Source organism: Camelus bactrianus, chromosome X (assembly GCF_048773025.1).
Source record: "Camelus bactrianus isolate YW-2024 breed Bactrian camel chromosome X, ASM4877302v1, whole genome shotgun sequence".
Classification (NCBI taxonomy): Eukaryota; Metazoa; Chordata; class Mammalia; order Artiodactyla; family Camelidae; genus Camelus; species Camelus bactrianus.
Window position 1 is genome coordinate 93744831 of NC_133575.1, and position 16010 is coordinate 93760840.

Sequence of the window (16010 nt, forward strand, 5' to 3'; positions counted from 1 at the left end):
TATGCTGCTTACATGAACTCCTTGGTTGGTAGTATTTAGGAAAGCACAGAAATACTTTCTCCTATGAACACTGACTGAATTTTAATTGGCCCGAAGATTTCAAAGATCACATCAGCTTGTAATACTATTTTTAATTATGTCTTAAACACATACACATACTAATAATCAAATCCTTGATTAAATCTAATTAACTAGGGAAACTAACAACTCAAAGCTTGCACTATGAAAACGATTGTTAAAAAATCTCAAGTCACACCTGAAAATAGTTACTAACATGTTTGGGGTTGCCTAAAGTGCCTTAGGTGACTCAATAACACAGGTTAAAGCTACTAGGCTTAGCATGTAATACTTACTGGGTGGTCTGATCTAGGTAAGTAATAAGTCTGTCTGCTTCTTCTTCTAGACGTTTGTTAACGTGATGAAGATATTCAGGAACCTACAAAGATAGTTTTTTATATTATTGTTTTCCTCCCCATAAATCATTCAGATAATATTAAGTCCAAAAGATCCTGGGAGCAGCCCTGTCAAATGTGTAAAATTATAGGTAGAGTTTATGATCCAGAATTCTGGCCTTTAAGAAGAGAGAAAAGAAAGGAACACCTAAGTGAGAGAAAAGCAGCATGATGTTGGGAAGATAAACACAAAGGGCGGCTTATGTTCTATAAAGTAGGGTCTATTGTGCGACACAGCGGATTTATTAATCATGATTTTTACATACCTCTCTTTCCTGCATTAATTTTTGGCCTTCGGCTGCGTAGAGTCGGTTAGTTTCTTCCAAAAATCGTTGTTCAAAAGAATCCTGATAAATCTGGGAGGAGGTTAACAAAATAAAGGAGTTCATTTATTCAATAAGTATTTATTGAATGTCCTCTATGTGAACAGCACTATGAATTTGGTTTTTGAACATCAAACTACGGATAGCAATTTGCTCTGTAGTAAGTGAAGCAGTTAACTTACTTGCAAATCAGAGAGCATGCTTAAAAGGCTTCGGAGTAAACTTCTATCAATTGCTTCACCATTCCTTTCCCTCTCAATCAAAAGAAGAATGCCATCAATTGTCTTATTCTGGACTTTCTGATCACTTATAATATGAGCCCTAAATAACTCCAGTCCCATGTCCCTAAAATAAAAAAAATATATATAATCTAAATTAATTGACAACAATACCACTTCAGGAGAGGCTTGCTTAACTTCTCACCACATGCTAATTAGGGCTCCAGGCTTTGAAGCAGCAATTGTAAAAGGATAAAATCCACACACTTAATTTTAAATAACATTATCAGATTCAAGCATACAGGAAACTCATTTTGTCTTTAATGAGAACTGAGGCTAAATTCCCATCTTCCTCCATAACTAAGTTTTGTTGTATTACTTCCTTTGGTGGATTTCTTCCTTGGTCAAATCAAGAGACAAAATTAGTTCAAAGCTATAAAACGGTCTTTACTGTACTGGTAATGAAGGCTTAATTGCTCATTTGTCAACTGGCTTCAGTACTCAAAAATGAGTAAGCTCTCTGATAATTGCCACAGGTAGATGCTAAGCACATGGTAGGGGTAAGAGCTCATTATACTCTTCTATTTTCATGTATACATGGAACTTTCCATAATAATGTTAAAAGATATTGAGTGAACTCTTGATCAGCAACAAAATGATGCACACTCAGACAGTTCGGAGCAAACTTTAATCCCCTTAGCTAACAAAAAAAAGTCTTCATAAATTACTATAAGCTCAGGGAATGTTAGCTATCTCCAATATTAGCATAACAACTCATAATTAAGCAGGTAAAATTGCTATAAATATAAGCCTAGAAACCAAATGTCAGTTTTTAGGAAAATATTCACAGTATCACTTACTCTCTTCTATTAGTATAATTAAGATTTGACTATGACTTGTAACAAAACTTTTCATAATTTTTTTTCTGGCATCCTTACCAAATGGAGGGTAGCATTGAATTCTGAAGAACGTAAGTCCTATCTAGAAACAAAAAAATGCTCCTGATCATGATCTGCCAGAGAAAAAAAAGAAAAACAATTTTTATATTTTGTGAAGCTGAAATATTTGCTCTTGATAAAATAAGACTGCAGGGTTTACTTGTATATATTCTAGACTACTAGGATCAAATGTACAGATAAACACATCTACCTGAGAATACGCTTATATATAATTTTTGTTAAACTATTTTATTGTCTTAATTCTTGCTGTAGTTCCCAGAAAAAAAACACAACTTAACATGGTCCTATGACTTCTTCACAACTTGAGAAATAACTGAAAATAAAAATGGAATCAAGGTGACGCACATACAATTTTTCCTCAGCAACAGTCCTCAGGATAACACTGCATTAAAAATACACATGGGATTTTGGGCAGGGGGGATGGATTTTAAGATTTTTAATTTGCAGACTATAAGGTACAAAATAATACCAGATTAGGGAAAAAGGAAAAGGTTGTGATCTGAATAAGCTAAAATACAGGACGACCATGAGGCACCTTTATAAGTAATCAAATAGCGGGGCATGGATAGCCATCAAGTCTGACAGATAAAACAACACTTATTTAATGAGATAAGTACTTTTTGGTTGTGAGACAAAAATAAAAATGATCTTAAGGTGCAAGTCATTCTAAAGTACTGGTATACCTATAATTTGCAGTTTTAAAATAGGAAACTCAACCAAAATTAGTTTCCAGTTCAGGACAAGAATAGATATTGAGACAGTCTCCCTATTGCAAAGTTTTAAAAACTAACACTTCGGTATTTGAAGAAACTTATTTTTTTAAACTACAATATTTAGCTGAAATGTAATGCTTTTTCCAGCTTACCATTTGTCTGCAATGGTTTTGCCAACATCTATCGATCTTCTTTAGAAAAAGAACACTATCCAATGAATCCGTGAGATATATGTTAAGGAAATTTTAAAAGTGCTTAGTACAAGTATTATATGCAATCTAAGAGCACAATTTGTCTTAAATATGGAATGCCCTACATACTAAATGAAACTAAATATAGAACAAAATGCTACTTCTTAAACTGTAAAAACATGTTAGATTCCACTGAAAATACCTTTAAAAACAAGTCTTAGATATAATTGCGCATTGTTGACATAATAAACTGAAAACACAATGCCAATTATTTCCCTTAGATTATCTTTCCTCAAATGGAAATCTGTTGGGACAAAGAAGGGTAAAGACACCTATCTTATTTACACTAATAGATTAGTGTATACTAATTACTAATACAATGTAGATTTGGACCTTAATTAAAGCTGAAAAGTCAAATTGCTTCCTTCTCTAGAAGCAAAATGAACAAAAATAACAAACCTATAAAACACAGGGATTCCATTTCAAGCTACATTAAAAAGTGAGTTATAGAGAGGGAAGAAAAGAGGAAATACAAAATGTTTTGTTTTTAAAAGGATATTCTCTAAATTGATGAATTTGTGCTTTGATGTGATCTTCACAAATCTGTCTCAGCTGCTTGTACAAGTTTGCAGAAATCTTGTAGGAACAGAGATTTTCCACAGCCTGCAAAATTAAACATACACTTTCTGAAGGAGAGAATGGGTGGATTTCTCAATTATTTACAACAAATTCTCATTTGTTATTTCTACCATGTCAGCTTATTAAAAAGGCTTATTCATCCATTTAAAACACAAGGTAAAACAACAAAATATCAATGTGGATAATGAACTTTTTTCATAACCAGTGTACTATCCTAATCCCCCCCACACACAAATTAATGTATCTATTATGGCTGTACCTGTAACATATAACAACGGCTACATATAAATTGTCTTGTTCTTTAAAAATGTTAATTGTTTTCATAAGCAGAATTCTACTTTGAGTTTGAAAAATAATTTCACCAATTTGTTTATTAGATGGGTTGGTTGGGCCATTCAACCAATATTTAATTAAAATTTCTTTATACTTTCTTTGGTTTTCCTGAATAGAGCAATGCAGAGTTTATTGCTAGCAGTATTACAATGAATGTGATACAATTATACATCAAGGATTTTTCTCCAACATTTTACTTTATTTAAATAGAGGCTTTTAAGAAACAGGCTCGAAGACTTAGTAAACAATCTTACGGTTACCGGGGAAAGGGAGAGGGAGGGATAAATTTGAGAGTTTGAGATTTACAAATGTTTGCCACTATATATAAAAATAAATTTTAGAAAAGTTTCTTTTGTATAGCACAGGGAATTATGTTCAATATCTTATAATAACCTTTAATGGAAAAAAATATGAAAATGAATATATGTATGTATATGCATGACTGGGATATTGTGCTGTACACCAGAGATAGATACATTGTAATTGACTGTACTTCAATTTTAAAAAAAGAGGCTTTTAAATGTGCACAACTGAATAAACATTAATTACTAGATAAATACTGTATTTTTACTTCATTCTAATAATCGAAATGGTCTTTCATACTCAGATCCCAAAAGAATAAACTTCAGATTTCAGTGTGCTTCTTGTTATGTGTATCAAAATACTTTCAAGCTTAATACAACAGGCATGGTAAAACTCTTTGGATGAACTCTGATACAATTTACAATTCCAACTAGTAATTGACTTAAGTATAACACCAGATTTCTTTCTCACCACAACAGAAGGCAAAAATTCCATTAAAATTGACTCTAAGGGAGCATCCAAGTTCTGCTGGTTGGAGTGGAATTTTATAAATATGTAGTTGGAAGTCATATTCCCAGTATGCAGGTCCAGCAAATAAACTAGCAAATGAAAAGTAAGCTTAAAGGAAATCACTTATGCCTAAGGAAAAAAGGCACTACACCTTACCAGGGAACAGCTGGCCAACTGATCCAGCAGCTAAAGAGGAATAAGAAGGCTGAGTCTAAGGGTGTATTTGCCTAAGGGTGTATTTATATTTATTTCATGTGCCTGACTGGTTCACATTGGTCCTCTGCAGATTCTTTCCCTTCCTCCTTTAGTATTCTCATTGTATCTTGGTGTTCTTTTTGAGTGACTCATTTTCTCAGCCTTTATAATTTCCCTGCTTAGGTCCTGTCTTTGTATTTCACTTTCTCCACATTTCCCATTTTCAGTACTTTTCCAGGTCCTACTTCTACCATTCCCTTCCGCTGTGTTCCTCTTTCTCCCATAGTTAGTTCTCATCGCGTCTATTTATCTTCTCTAACAAGATACTGTAATTCCCTTACTACTCAGCTAGGTTCCATTTCTTCCAATGAGCTTTCCTTAATAGCCTCAGCTACCAGTGACTCATTTGGCACTATCACCAATCACACCACACTGACTTGTCACTGAGTCAATACTGTATCTTTTTATGTGTATATCCTGTCCCCAACTCTCCTTAATAACAGAAAGAGACCACATGCTCATGTATCTACATGTTCCTTAATACTTTTTGGGCTTTGAATCAGGTGAATAAATATAAAAAAACTAATGTACCTACAACTAGCAATGTGCCCTAACATAGAAGGGGCTTAGAGTTTAAGGAGAAAGCTGGCTGGAAAACATATAATTACAATATACTGTCTTAGGTGCTATGATGGGAATAAGCATAAAGGCAAGGTGCCCAACCCAATTTTTAGGGCAGGGGCAAGTCAGGAAAGGCTTCCTGAGCAGAGATAAAGAGGTGGAGTCCCAAAGACCCAAAGGAAAATAGGTAAGAGTTAATGGGAATAGTGAGAAATAGAGAATTAAGCTGGGCTTTATGTATATACTTGTGTTTAGTTGGAGGGTGGTTTAAGATGTTAAAGGCAGGAAAAGAAGGAAAGAGAAAGGCAGGAGCATCTAAAGTGAGTTTTAAAGGTCCAGTTGGAAGAGAACACTTTGCTTCTCTTAATTTAGCCTTGACTGCTTAACATATAGACCAGATTTAGTGACTTGCCTTCCTTAAGAACTTTTCTATCAAGCTCTTCAGGTACTAGTATGGAGAAATTTCATAATAGGTATAAAAAAATACAAAGGACTGAATGGTGTTGTGTGTGGTCTACCATCATTTACTTGAAAAAAAGTAGAGAAAATTAATTTTAAAAAACCCACACAGTTGTTTGTACATACATGAAACATTTCTGGAACTATACTCACCGAACTAATGTTTGTCGAGCGGGGAATTAACTGGGGGAGGGGTGTTGGAGGTAGGAGTGGAAGTGAAACTTTCTACTACAAGCTTTGCAATACTTTCTGGGCTCTGAACCAGATAAATACATTAAGTATTCAAAAAACTTAAGTACTTGCCTTCCCCACTAAAACCCTATCTTCCTCACCACCACACTTTTTTGCATGGCATTCAAGGCTCAATATTACCATTTTAATCTCATGTCTGTTTATAATCTTTCCATACACCCTGTGATCTAAACACTGCTTTCCTCACTTTCAAGCAAGGCCTGTATGGAGCAGTCACGTGTTCCTAAAGCAGTGGCTTCCAAAATTTTTTGACAAGACAGTAAGAAATACATTTTATGTCACAATCCATTGTACATAAATTTATGTAATTTAAACAAAATTTTCATGAAACTACACTCACCGTTACTATGTGTGATGTATTCTGACATTTTCTATTTTATTTCTTAAAAATAAAATGTTGGTCACAAACTACCAATTTCATGAGCCTACCAGACTATAAACCATCTCAGGGGCAAGGACTAAGTGATCTCTATATGCCTATGGCATCTGCCCAGCTTTGCAGAGTGAGCAACCACTGATTCAGCAAGAATGGGGTGTTTACTAAGTACTCTATATATGTTAGCTGTTGGGATAGAAACACGGATAAGAAAGTGTTAAATGAGTACTTAGGCGTTTGACAAAAACCCTATTTTATTCCAGACCTTTAAAATGCACTTTTAGAAATGTATTAATTATTTTACACTTCACTAAACACTTTGGAAATTCCTGAAAGTTTGATCTGGTATAATTATTACTAATATAATCCTGTTTCACAGGCAACTATTTGTATTAAACAGATTAGATAACTCTACAAGTCTCTTAAATAAAATTATCTTTTCACTTAAGCTCCCAATCATTACTTGTTAAATATGCTGCCTTAAATCCGTTTTGAAGGTAGCTGGGTGTAAAATAAAAACATTCTAATAAGGTTTTAAACTTTAATCCTCCAAATCCCAGCCCCTTCCTTCCAAAATCCATACATGTCACATCAAAAACATGTCTGAAGAACAAAAAAAACTCACAAGAAAATATGTATGTGTCACAAATGAAATGCAAAACTACAGTTCCTGAAATCTGATGCTTTGCAGGATACAAGATTTAAGAAACAGCAAAGGTACATAAAGTTGCATTTGGGACAAGCAGAAATGAGGGTGAGAAATAAGACTAGAATAAAAACATGAAGAGGATTAAAATAAGGATTAAAAAATACAAAATGTGAAAATTAATGGTAAGGGAGGAAATATAGAAATTTTTTTGATTTAACAACAACAGACACTTAAGAAAAATACTAACTTCTCACCAGGGTGCTGAACTCTGGTCAGTGGCCTAATGGGTTGGCACTTATTTTTCAAACTATATGTTTAAAGAAAAGAAAGCACACCACAAAACTTTTCAACAACTGATATAGTAATAAAACTCAAATTATCTGTCTTTTTAAATCTAGTAAAGATGGCTAAAATAAGATACTCAAAATGTATCAAAAACTAAGAATTTACAGAAAGAAAGCCAGACAATGAAACCTAAATTATTTTTCTTATTACAGCTACCAAAAAGAGCTTAAGCAAGACCGAAATTATCAAGGACTAAGAATTTGTAGTTGCACATTTTCTTAAATTGCAGGGACAGTGTTAATTTAGTAAAAAGAAGAGCAACAGTAATGTGACCAGGTTTAAAAATTTAAAAACATCAACAGAATGACAACAGTTAAACTTGCAGAACACAACAGCTAGTCATCAACACAGAATACAATAGCTAGTCACCTCTGCAAGGAATGTTAACTGCTCTCCTCTAGTTACTGACTGCTTAAGAACCCAGAGTTTACAATGGAAAATAACCTATACTGAGATGGATGCACTATTTGCATTCAGTCTCAATGAATGAATCTTTAATTGAAAGGATCATTATTTAAGATTTATTTCACAAAAAGCAAATCAAACGAGAGCGCCCATTATTTATTTATTTAATGATAGATAAGATTATTTCCGTCAGAACTGAAACATGGACTAAGCTTGCCTTCAAAGATAATGGCTAGAAATTTATACTAAAAAGAAATGTTACACTTTCATATATAAAACAGCCAGCTCCAAAAAAGGTAGCTGATTTTTAAAACACTACACAGCTACTCATACAAGGCTGTCAACATGAGGAAAATAATCCCATTATTTCAAAATTCCAACTATAAAGGTACCACACGTAAAAACAAGACACATTCTTGAGAGGTACATAGGAACACTGTTCCTAGAGAGTTATTCTCTTTTTCTATTATTTTTTCAATTTGGCTAGTGGTGTTTTCTGATGCGTATTTGGAACTTAATCTATTTATCAGCCAGCTGTTCTGGCCCAGTGTGGATTTAGAATTTTAAAATATGTGGCTTTAGAGCTGTATAATAAAATGTAATCTTACAGATATCTTTTTTAAAGACTAAAATACCTATCATCATCATCAGTGACATGGACATACAGCAGGCAGTGTGTAAGTACTTTTTGCAGTATTTTATTTACAACTGAACAAACCTGCCATATAGGTAGTGCTATTCTCCCTATTTTGCAAATGAGGAAGCCAAGGCTTAGAGAACTAACTCTCCCAAAGTTATCGTGAGTGGCAGATCTCTAATCTGAGGCAGGCTGATCAACTCAAATGTCAGTGCATGTAACCAGACTCCTATCTGTAGTCAATCAAAAACAAAACAAGCAAACAAACAAAAAAACCCAAACCAAAATAACATGAACCACTGCTTCACTCTTACAAGATTTTAAGGTTGTGGAGGAAAGACAATTTTTAAACTCAGGTACAATCCTCACTTAAAATCACTTTTAAAAGACAATGTTTGCTTATTGCAAATACACTTAGACACCATGTTCTTTTCTAGAAATTAAAAACTTAGAGGAGGAAATATATGCAATCCACACTAGGGACTTCCATGCTTAAGCTTTAAAGCAAAATGGCTTTGCATTCATAGATATATGCCAAGTAAGTGTTTACTTTAGGGATAGAGAGTGGGATGGGGGAATGAGGTATACTACATTTGTTTGGTATACTACATACTTCTATACTGTTTCAATTTTAGGAGAGTATTTTTAAATTACATTTCAACCAGTCAAAATCAAACAAGCACCTGAAATCCAGATGGTATGAAATAATTTTACTTTTATTCTCTTTTTTGAACTTGAACATCTCAAAATAATCTTTCTGAGAACAATCCAAAGGAAAAGCATTTCTAAAGTTAACGTCAAAAACAACAAAAGAACTAGAAACAAATGCTTTTGATTTTATTATAACAGAAGTAGTAAAGCATTATGAAAACCCCTAAGAGTGAAAAGTTATAACACTGATGTTAGGCTAAAGAAATGAAACTGAACAATAGCAGGTAAAATTCTGGAGCACAAGGAAGGAAAAACACAAAACGTAAGCTACAAGCTCTTGAAACAAAGAAATTTAACTTAATTTATCAGGAAAAATAGCTTGTGAACTCAAAAGCTCTAGAAAAATATTCAAGGTAAAATAAGGGTTCATTAACAAATAAATCAATGTTATAAATATAAAATATATAAAGTCAATCAATGTTATAAATACGAAATATATAAAGTAACACGTTATTGAAATTAAAGATGCTATATGCCAACATATCCAAATAAACACCATATACATGCATGAATGAAAAAAATTACCTTCTTTGATGACAAAGACTTTTTCCCTAAAGTAAAACCATTTATATGCTTCAAACACAGCACTACAGAGGTATGCGAAGTGCTATAGTGTATCAGTGAAAGGGCACTGGACTAGAAACTTGAGCATCTTGGTTTAAGTCCCTTGCTCTGCCAATATGTCACTTTGGGCATATTGTTATTCCCTGAGACTTCTGTTTCCTCATCAGTAGAGTGAGGATAAATAACTACTACCTTACCTACTTCACAAAGGGTTTCTATATTGCTTCAATGAGATAATCATACTTTGTAGGCTGTCACATACCCTTTACGAAGAAAAGATACGGGACCACGTGGTTTCTTAAGGCCTTTTCAACTCTAATTCTTTAATTCTTTTATTATTGTACAACTCAGGAGCCACGTATGTAATAAACCAACATAGCCAAATGAGGTGGGCTTAACCTTAAATAATACTTTAGTACTACTACTATCTAACACTTACATAGTATTATAATGCTTATAATATTACATAGCATTATTAACATGTATTGGGCACCATTCTGAGTGTTTGGCATACATTGATTCATTTAATGTAAACAGCAATAGAAACTGGTGATCCCAATTTACATATTACAAGTAAAAAAAATCATACTGTGGCTAGTGAAAAAGTTAAACTAGTGATAACACCAACTTATCTTTCTATATCATAGTGCTTCAAGGTTGTTTTCACAAACATCTTATTTAATTCTTATAAGCAACCCTGTGAGGTAGACAGAGCAGGTGTTCTTCCCCTTACTTACAGAGGAGGAAACAGAAGCTAGAAGTTTAGTACCTTGTCAGAGATCACAAGGGTGAAAGCAGTCAAAACCAGACTCCAATTCTTTGCCTTCTGACTCCTAATCCAAGGTTTGTCCATTACCATGGACAACTAAAATGAATAGATGAAAACTACAAATTCTGATAAACTGGACTAACATAATTTCTTACAAGGTATTCATCAATACAGAAACTCAAGCTATTGGGCTCTGAATCATTTTTTTAAATACAAAACTGATGGCATTATAATGGAAAGTAAACTTCTTAAATTGGTTGTGGCAAAAACAGAGTAGGGCAAAGTATCTTGGTAGTAAGAAGTCTAAATAAGTAATTGTCCATATTTTATATATTTAAGTTAAAAACGTCAAGTACAGATTCGTTTGTTAAGCAAAAGAGACAATCCTGAACCTCAGACCAAGTTGCTATACTTCAACCTGCTGCTCATTTTTGGGCTAAAGTGTATCTTGTAGGTCAGGAGATAAGACAAACATAAAGAGCAATAAAATGAGATGGCAAAAGCATTCTAATAGGAAGAGGTAGAATAAAGTATACTGAGACTCTCTACATTTCTTGAGGCCTTTCCTGTAGGTAACACCACTTAGCAAGAAGTATCACAATCGAATGACATATCACCAGAAATCATCTTTGGGATCCAGGTTATAGGATTCTATTATAGGTAAAACCTCTATTATACCAAGGTACTCCTAACTGTAAATTCTAGTAAGAAGGATCCAAGATAAGCCCAATTTATACCAATAAGACTGTACTCATAGTTTATGTCAGAATACATGGTCTAACTATAAAACAGAATGTATATATTAATTGAGAAATTATAATTAGAAGGCAACCAAAAGTCTACATAAGCACTCATTTCAGACAGTAAAACCCATTTACACTGAACCTCAATTAACACTAACCAAATCTGATAATCCACATTAATACATACCTGATAGAGTTCTTCTAAATTGTACTTAATCGAAGTACTATTCTGGATAGCTTCAACCGCTTCTTTCAGTTTCTGCCATGTTTCATCTGTGTAGTTTTCTGGCAATTTAGGCTTATCTAGATGATATGTAAAAAGCTGTTATTAGAATGATATGTAGGTTATAGTAAGAAAAGGATCCATAAAACACAACAACAGTATTATTGCTCTTTAAGGGTAAATTGTGATCTTTATAATGATTACACCTAAGTATTAAAGTAACTACTGTATTTAGGCTTAGTTTAAGGAATAAAATTTGAAGTGCCAGAATACCGTGTAAATCATTTTGACTCACCCACTAAAATTGAAGGTGAGGGTTTTCTCCTCCTATTGACTATATTGCTTCAAAAAATTAACATTCAAGAACGACAGATAAAAAATAACAATCTCGACCCTATTCCATCATGTGTAAAACCTAAGTCAATATGAATTTTATACCTGAGATTTAAAATACTGAGTGCCTACTATGTACAAGACACTTCATAAACATCTTAATCTTCCTAATAACGCCCTAAGGAAGGTATTATTATCCCTATTTTGCAACTGAGGAAACTGAGGCTGAAAGACTCATTATTAATAAGGCTTGCCCAAGGTCACCATAGCTAGTCAATGGCAAGACTGGGATTCTAATCCAGGTCTGACTCCCCCCTCCACATTTATGAAGCACCTACAGAAATGAAGAGAAACATCTTAACTCAAGTTTTAATTTAAACTACATTTATGAGCAGAGTGAAATTTAAAAAAATTAAAACATCCAAACGACTCCAGAACCTATGTAACACTTTCAGAATGGAAAAGAACATCTTAATCCAGGCTTTAATTTAAACTTTATTGACCAGCAGTGAGTATTTTTTTTAATTAAAACATCCAAATACCTTAATAATGTGTTTTTAATTTTAGGGGGGAGAGAAAAAAAAACCCAAACAGAATCTCTGAAACCAGTATGCAAATACAATTAAGGTCATAGGTCATCTCTTTAAAAAAAAAATCCTTGGATATTAAATTGATATATTTTAAGTTAAACAGTGAACATATTAGTTAATTACAAATCATATTTACTTGAGAAAGGTCTACTATTAAGTCAGAAAGATTACAACACTCTTGAGAGCCTGAGGGTGGGATAAGAGGGATAGAAAAAAGAAAAGGTTAAAAATAAACAACACTACAACCCTCTGGCTTGAGACAAAGTAGAGAATATTCCTGATTTCTACACTAATGTTGAAAATACAAGCATGGAGAACCTAATTTTCCCAATACTAATATTTAGTCAGAAGGCACTGCTCTGGTAAATATTACTTTAGTTCATTCATTTCACTTCTCCATTTAATAAACATTTTAGCATCTATTACTTGCCAGTTAAGGGTGTTGAAAAAGTCAGAAAAACAGAAACACAGCCAACAGATTAAAAAGTAATTCAGCTCAATTACATTTTTAAAAATCGCTGATTTTATATTTGCATCAATGCATTTATAATACTCCCAATCACATATCTCAAACACAAAATGAACAAATTTTCCTAAAAGCACCAGGTCAGTACTTTTAAACCCATTTTCAGTGATTAAAAAAAAAAGATGTAGTAATTGTTCCTATCTTTAGACTAGTGGTACACAGAGTTACTACTTCTGTGTATACACAGTATTTTTCACTTCCAACCTCTACCTTTGGAAAGAAATGCAAAGATCATAAATATTTTTCTCCAGCAACTGCTTCCACAATGAATTTCAGGAATGTAGTATTCAACATTATAAATCTAACTACAAATCATGTTTGAACATGAAAAGATCACTACTGCTATCTGCATTTCTACGGACTAGATAATGTGGCCTATTGAAGCATAAAAATAAAAATCCCAATAGTGCCAAGGCTCACTATGTACCTGAAATAAATCTTTTTAGAATACAAATTTCTCACCTGTAAAATCCGGGTCAATCATATTGATTGTGAATGTTATAAGGAATAACAGATTAGATACAATACGCTGAGACAGACCTCCAAATACTGCACAGAAACACCCAGTGTATGCTTCAGCACAAGGATACTAACCACCCTCGGAAAATGAACCCTCCACCCAAAAAGGACCTCCCTCCACCTCATTGATTATGCATAAAACATTAGGCCACCTCGATACTGTTTAATATATTAACATAAATAGAGCACGTGACCACTCAAGTGTCAAATCCTTAGGTGATTATGGATTTTGGCCTTGGTTACCTTTAAAGTTCTTGATCACTAACTTCTTAGCAGAGCCAGGCTTGCTGTTAGCAAAGCTAGAGACGGTGGTAGAAGATTTGGCTAGGCCGTTTGCGTGATGCACCGAAGCCACAGAAGAGATTAATATACTCTTATTTTTAAGTTGCTGCTGCTGAGATGTTGCAGCAGTTGGTGAAGATGAGGAGGAGGAGGAGGAGGATTCCTCAGCCATCTTCGCATCAAACCCTACAAACTCCAGGGTGTCTTCAAAACGCAGCTTCTTCTGTATCGGTACGTAGCTGGGAGCAGCCACTGAAACCCCCAGGCAGGAGAAGGACGAAGTTGAAGGGGATGCCGAATCCCTGGGTTGTAAAGGAGGAGTGGAAGAGGAGGAAGAGGTGGAATCAAAGTCTTCTCTCTCGTTACTACTGTTACTGCCGCTACTGCTGCTGCTGCTGTTTAACTTTCTCTTCTTGGCAGAGGTGGGCGGAGTGGTGCTGGTATTACCATCAGTGGCAGATCTGACCTCCTGAGCAGCAGCAGCAGCTGAGGGATTGGGGGAAGAAAAACCTGTTGGAAACATGAAAATAGCGGGGTCAACAGGCAGACGAGCATCAAAAACCTACGTTTATATGCCTGCGTGCGTGTAGGAGAGAAGGTGGCAATGCTAGAGGGGGAAGGGAAGAAAGAGAGGAGAAACACAGAGGACGAGAAGGAAAGTGAAGGGGGGGGCTCCACCGGGGGAATGGGAGGGTTTGGGAAGGCGGATAGGCTGACACCAGGAGTGAGCAGAACAAGGGGAGAGAGCGAATGAGGAGGCAGACAGGTAAACGGCCGTGCCGTCCCCCTCCCCTTCTTTTTGGTCTCTCTCCCCCTTTTCTGCAGGAGCGACTCAGAGAGTCTGTGAGGCTGCAGCTCCTCCTCCTTTTCTCCCTCTCTCTGGGAGGGGAGATGCCGTGGTTGGGGGGAGGGGGAGGGGGAGGACCGGAGCTTGTTATTGTCAATAGCACAAGAGGCTAAAGATGGCGACACTTCCGGTCACGCGGAGGCAAGGGAGGGGCGGTGTCTGTCCCCGGGAGTGGGGGGTGGAGAGAAGCACTGCAGGCGCTCGAGGGGCGGGGGTGCGGGCTTGTGGGGAGGCGGCAGGAAAGGGGCGGCTGTGGTACCCGAAACGTCCGTGCTCCTTCGCTGGCACTCGCTCTCCCTCCCTCTCCTGCTCCCCTTCCGTAGCAGCACTCCCCTCCCCCGGCGCACCGGTAACTCCCACCCCCTCCTGAACAGTCCCGCGGGAATCTCCGCGCCGCAACGCCCTTACCGGAAGTGACTGGGCAGACACTTTTCATAGCGCCCAGATCCCGAAGCCCCCAGGTCCGCAGGACTTGAGGTGGGGGGGGAGAAAAGGGAAGGGGGGGGAAGAAGTGGAAAGGGAGGAGGGGGCGGGCCTTCGAGACACCTTCGGAGCTCCTGATTGGCGTTTCCTGAATGCGAGGCGGGCAGGGAGGGGGTGGTGCCGGGAGAAGGAGCGGGAAGGAGCCTGAAGGGGAGGGAAGATGGTGACGGTGAGGGGCGGGGTGAGCCGGCTGGGAAAAAAGAGGAGGAGGGAGGGAGTAAAAAGTAAGGAGAATGGAAACTTTGAAAGAGATAAAGGAATAAGGAGGGGTTGCAAGGCGAGAGGAGTAACCCGAAATGGAGGAAAACATAATCATGCCATTATGCCTGCTGCTAGGGAGGAATGTAGTGATGTTAAGATAGGAAAGGAAAAGAAAATGAGCTTAGAAAAAGGAGTTTATGATTCGGTTGAGCTATAAATTTTCTCTTTTATGTCAAGAACACCGCTGACCCAATACTGGGTTTTGATACCTTTCTCAGTAATGTAGTTGCAAATCCTTTTACCTTCCTACCAGGAGTATTTTCTAAGATGGCTGGCCAGAGTTAAGGGTGCATTCTAAAGCCAAGAAACAGGAAGGTAACTAACACCCCCTCCCCAACACAATTCGCAGGACCAACCCCAACCCCGACCCCTATCAGTGATTAACCCGGTAGTTTACAGACTAAACAAAGCCACTTCTTTTCCTAAATCTCGGTTCATACACTTTGCCTTAAAGAAGACGTTTTAGGAGAACAGTACTGGCAGAAGTCAATGTTTTCTACCAATACAGTCGATGAACCCAAATTTTAAAATGCATTACTCATAAGAACAAACCTCTAAATTTGGTTAAATTAGCAACAA

At 36.1% G+C, this 16010-nt stretch overlaps 1 protein-coding gene across 2 annotated transcripts in view; it reads right to left on the minus strand.

The window, feature by feature from the left end:
• Positions 1 to 15248, minus strand: part of CUL4B (cullin 4B) — a 30841-nt gene extending 15593 nt beyond the window's left edge. For both annotated transcript variants that reach the window (XM_074360013.1, XM_074360012.1), the window contains exons 1-9: positions 15096 to 15248; positions 13802 to 14350; positions 11555 to 11670; positions 3416 to 3519; positions 2818 to 2887; positions 1932 to 2005; positions 958 to 1120; positions 719 to 808; positions 354 to 436 (exon numbers count right to left, since the gene is read on the minus strand). In XM_074360013.1, coding sequence (XP_074216114.1) covers positions 354 to 436; positions 719 to 808; positions 958 to 1120; positions 1932 to 2005; positions 2818 to 2887; positions 3416 to 3519; positions 11555 to 11670; positions 13802 to 14350; positions 15096 to 15123 — 1277 coding nt within the window. In that variant the 5' untranslated portion in view covers positions 15124 to 15248. The remainder of the gene's footprint in view (positions 1 to 353; positions 437 to 718; positions 809 to 957; positions 1121 to 1931; positions 2006 to 2817; positions 2888 to 3415; positions 3520 to 11554; positions 11671 to 13801; positions 14351 to 15095) is intronic.
• Positions 15249 to 16010: the final 762 nt, after the last annotated feature.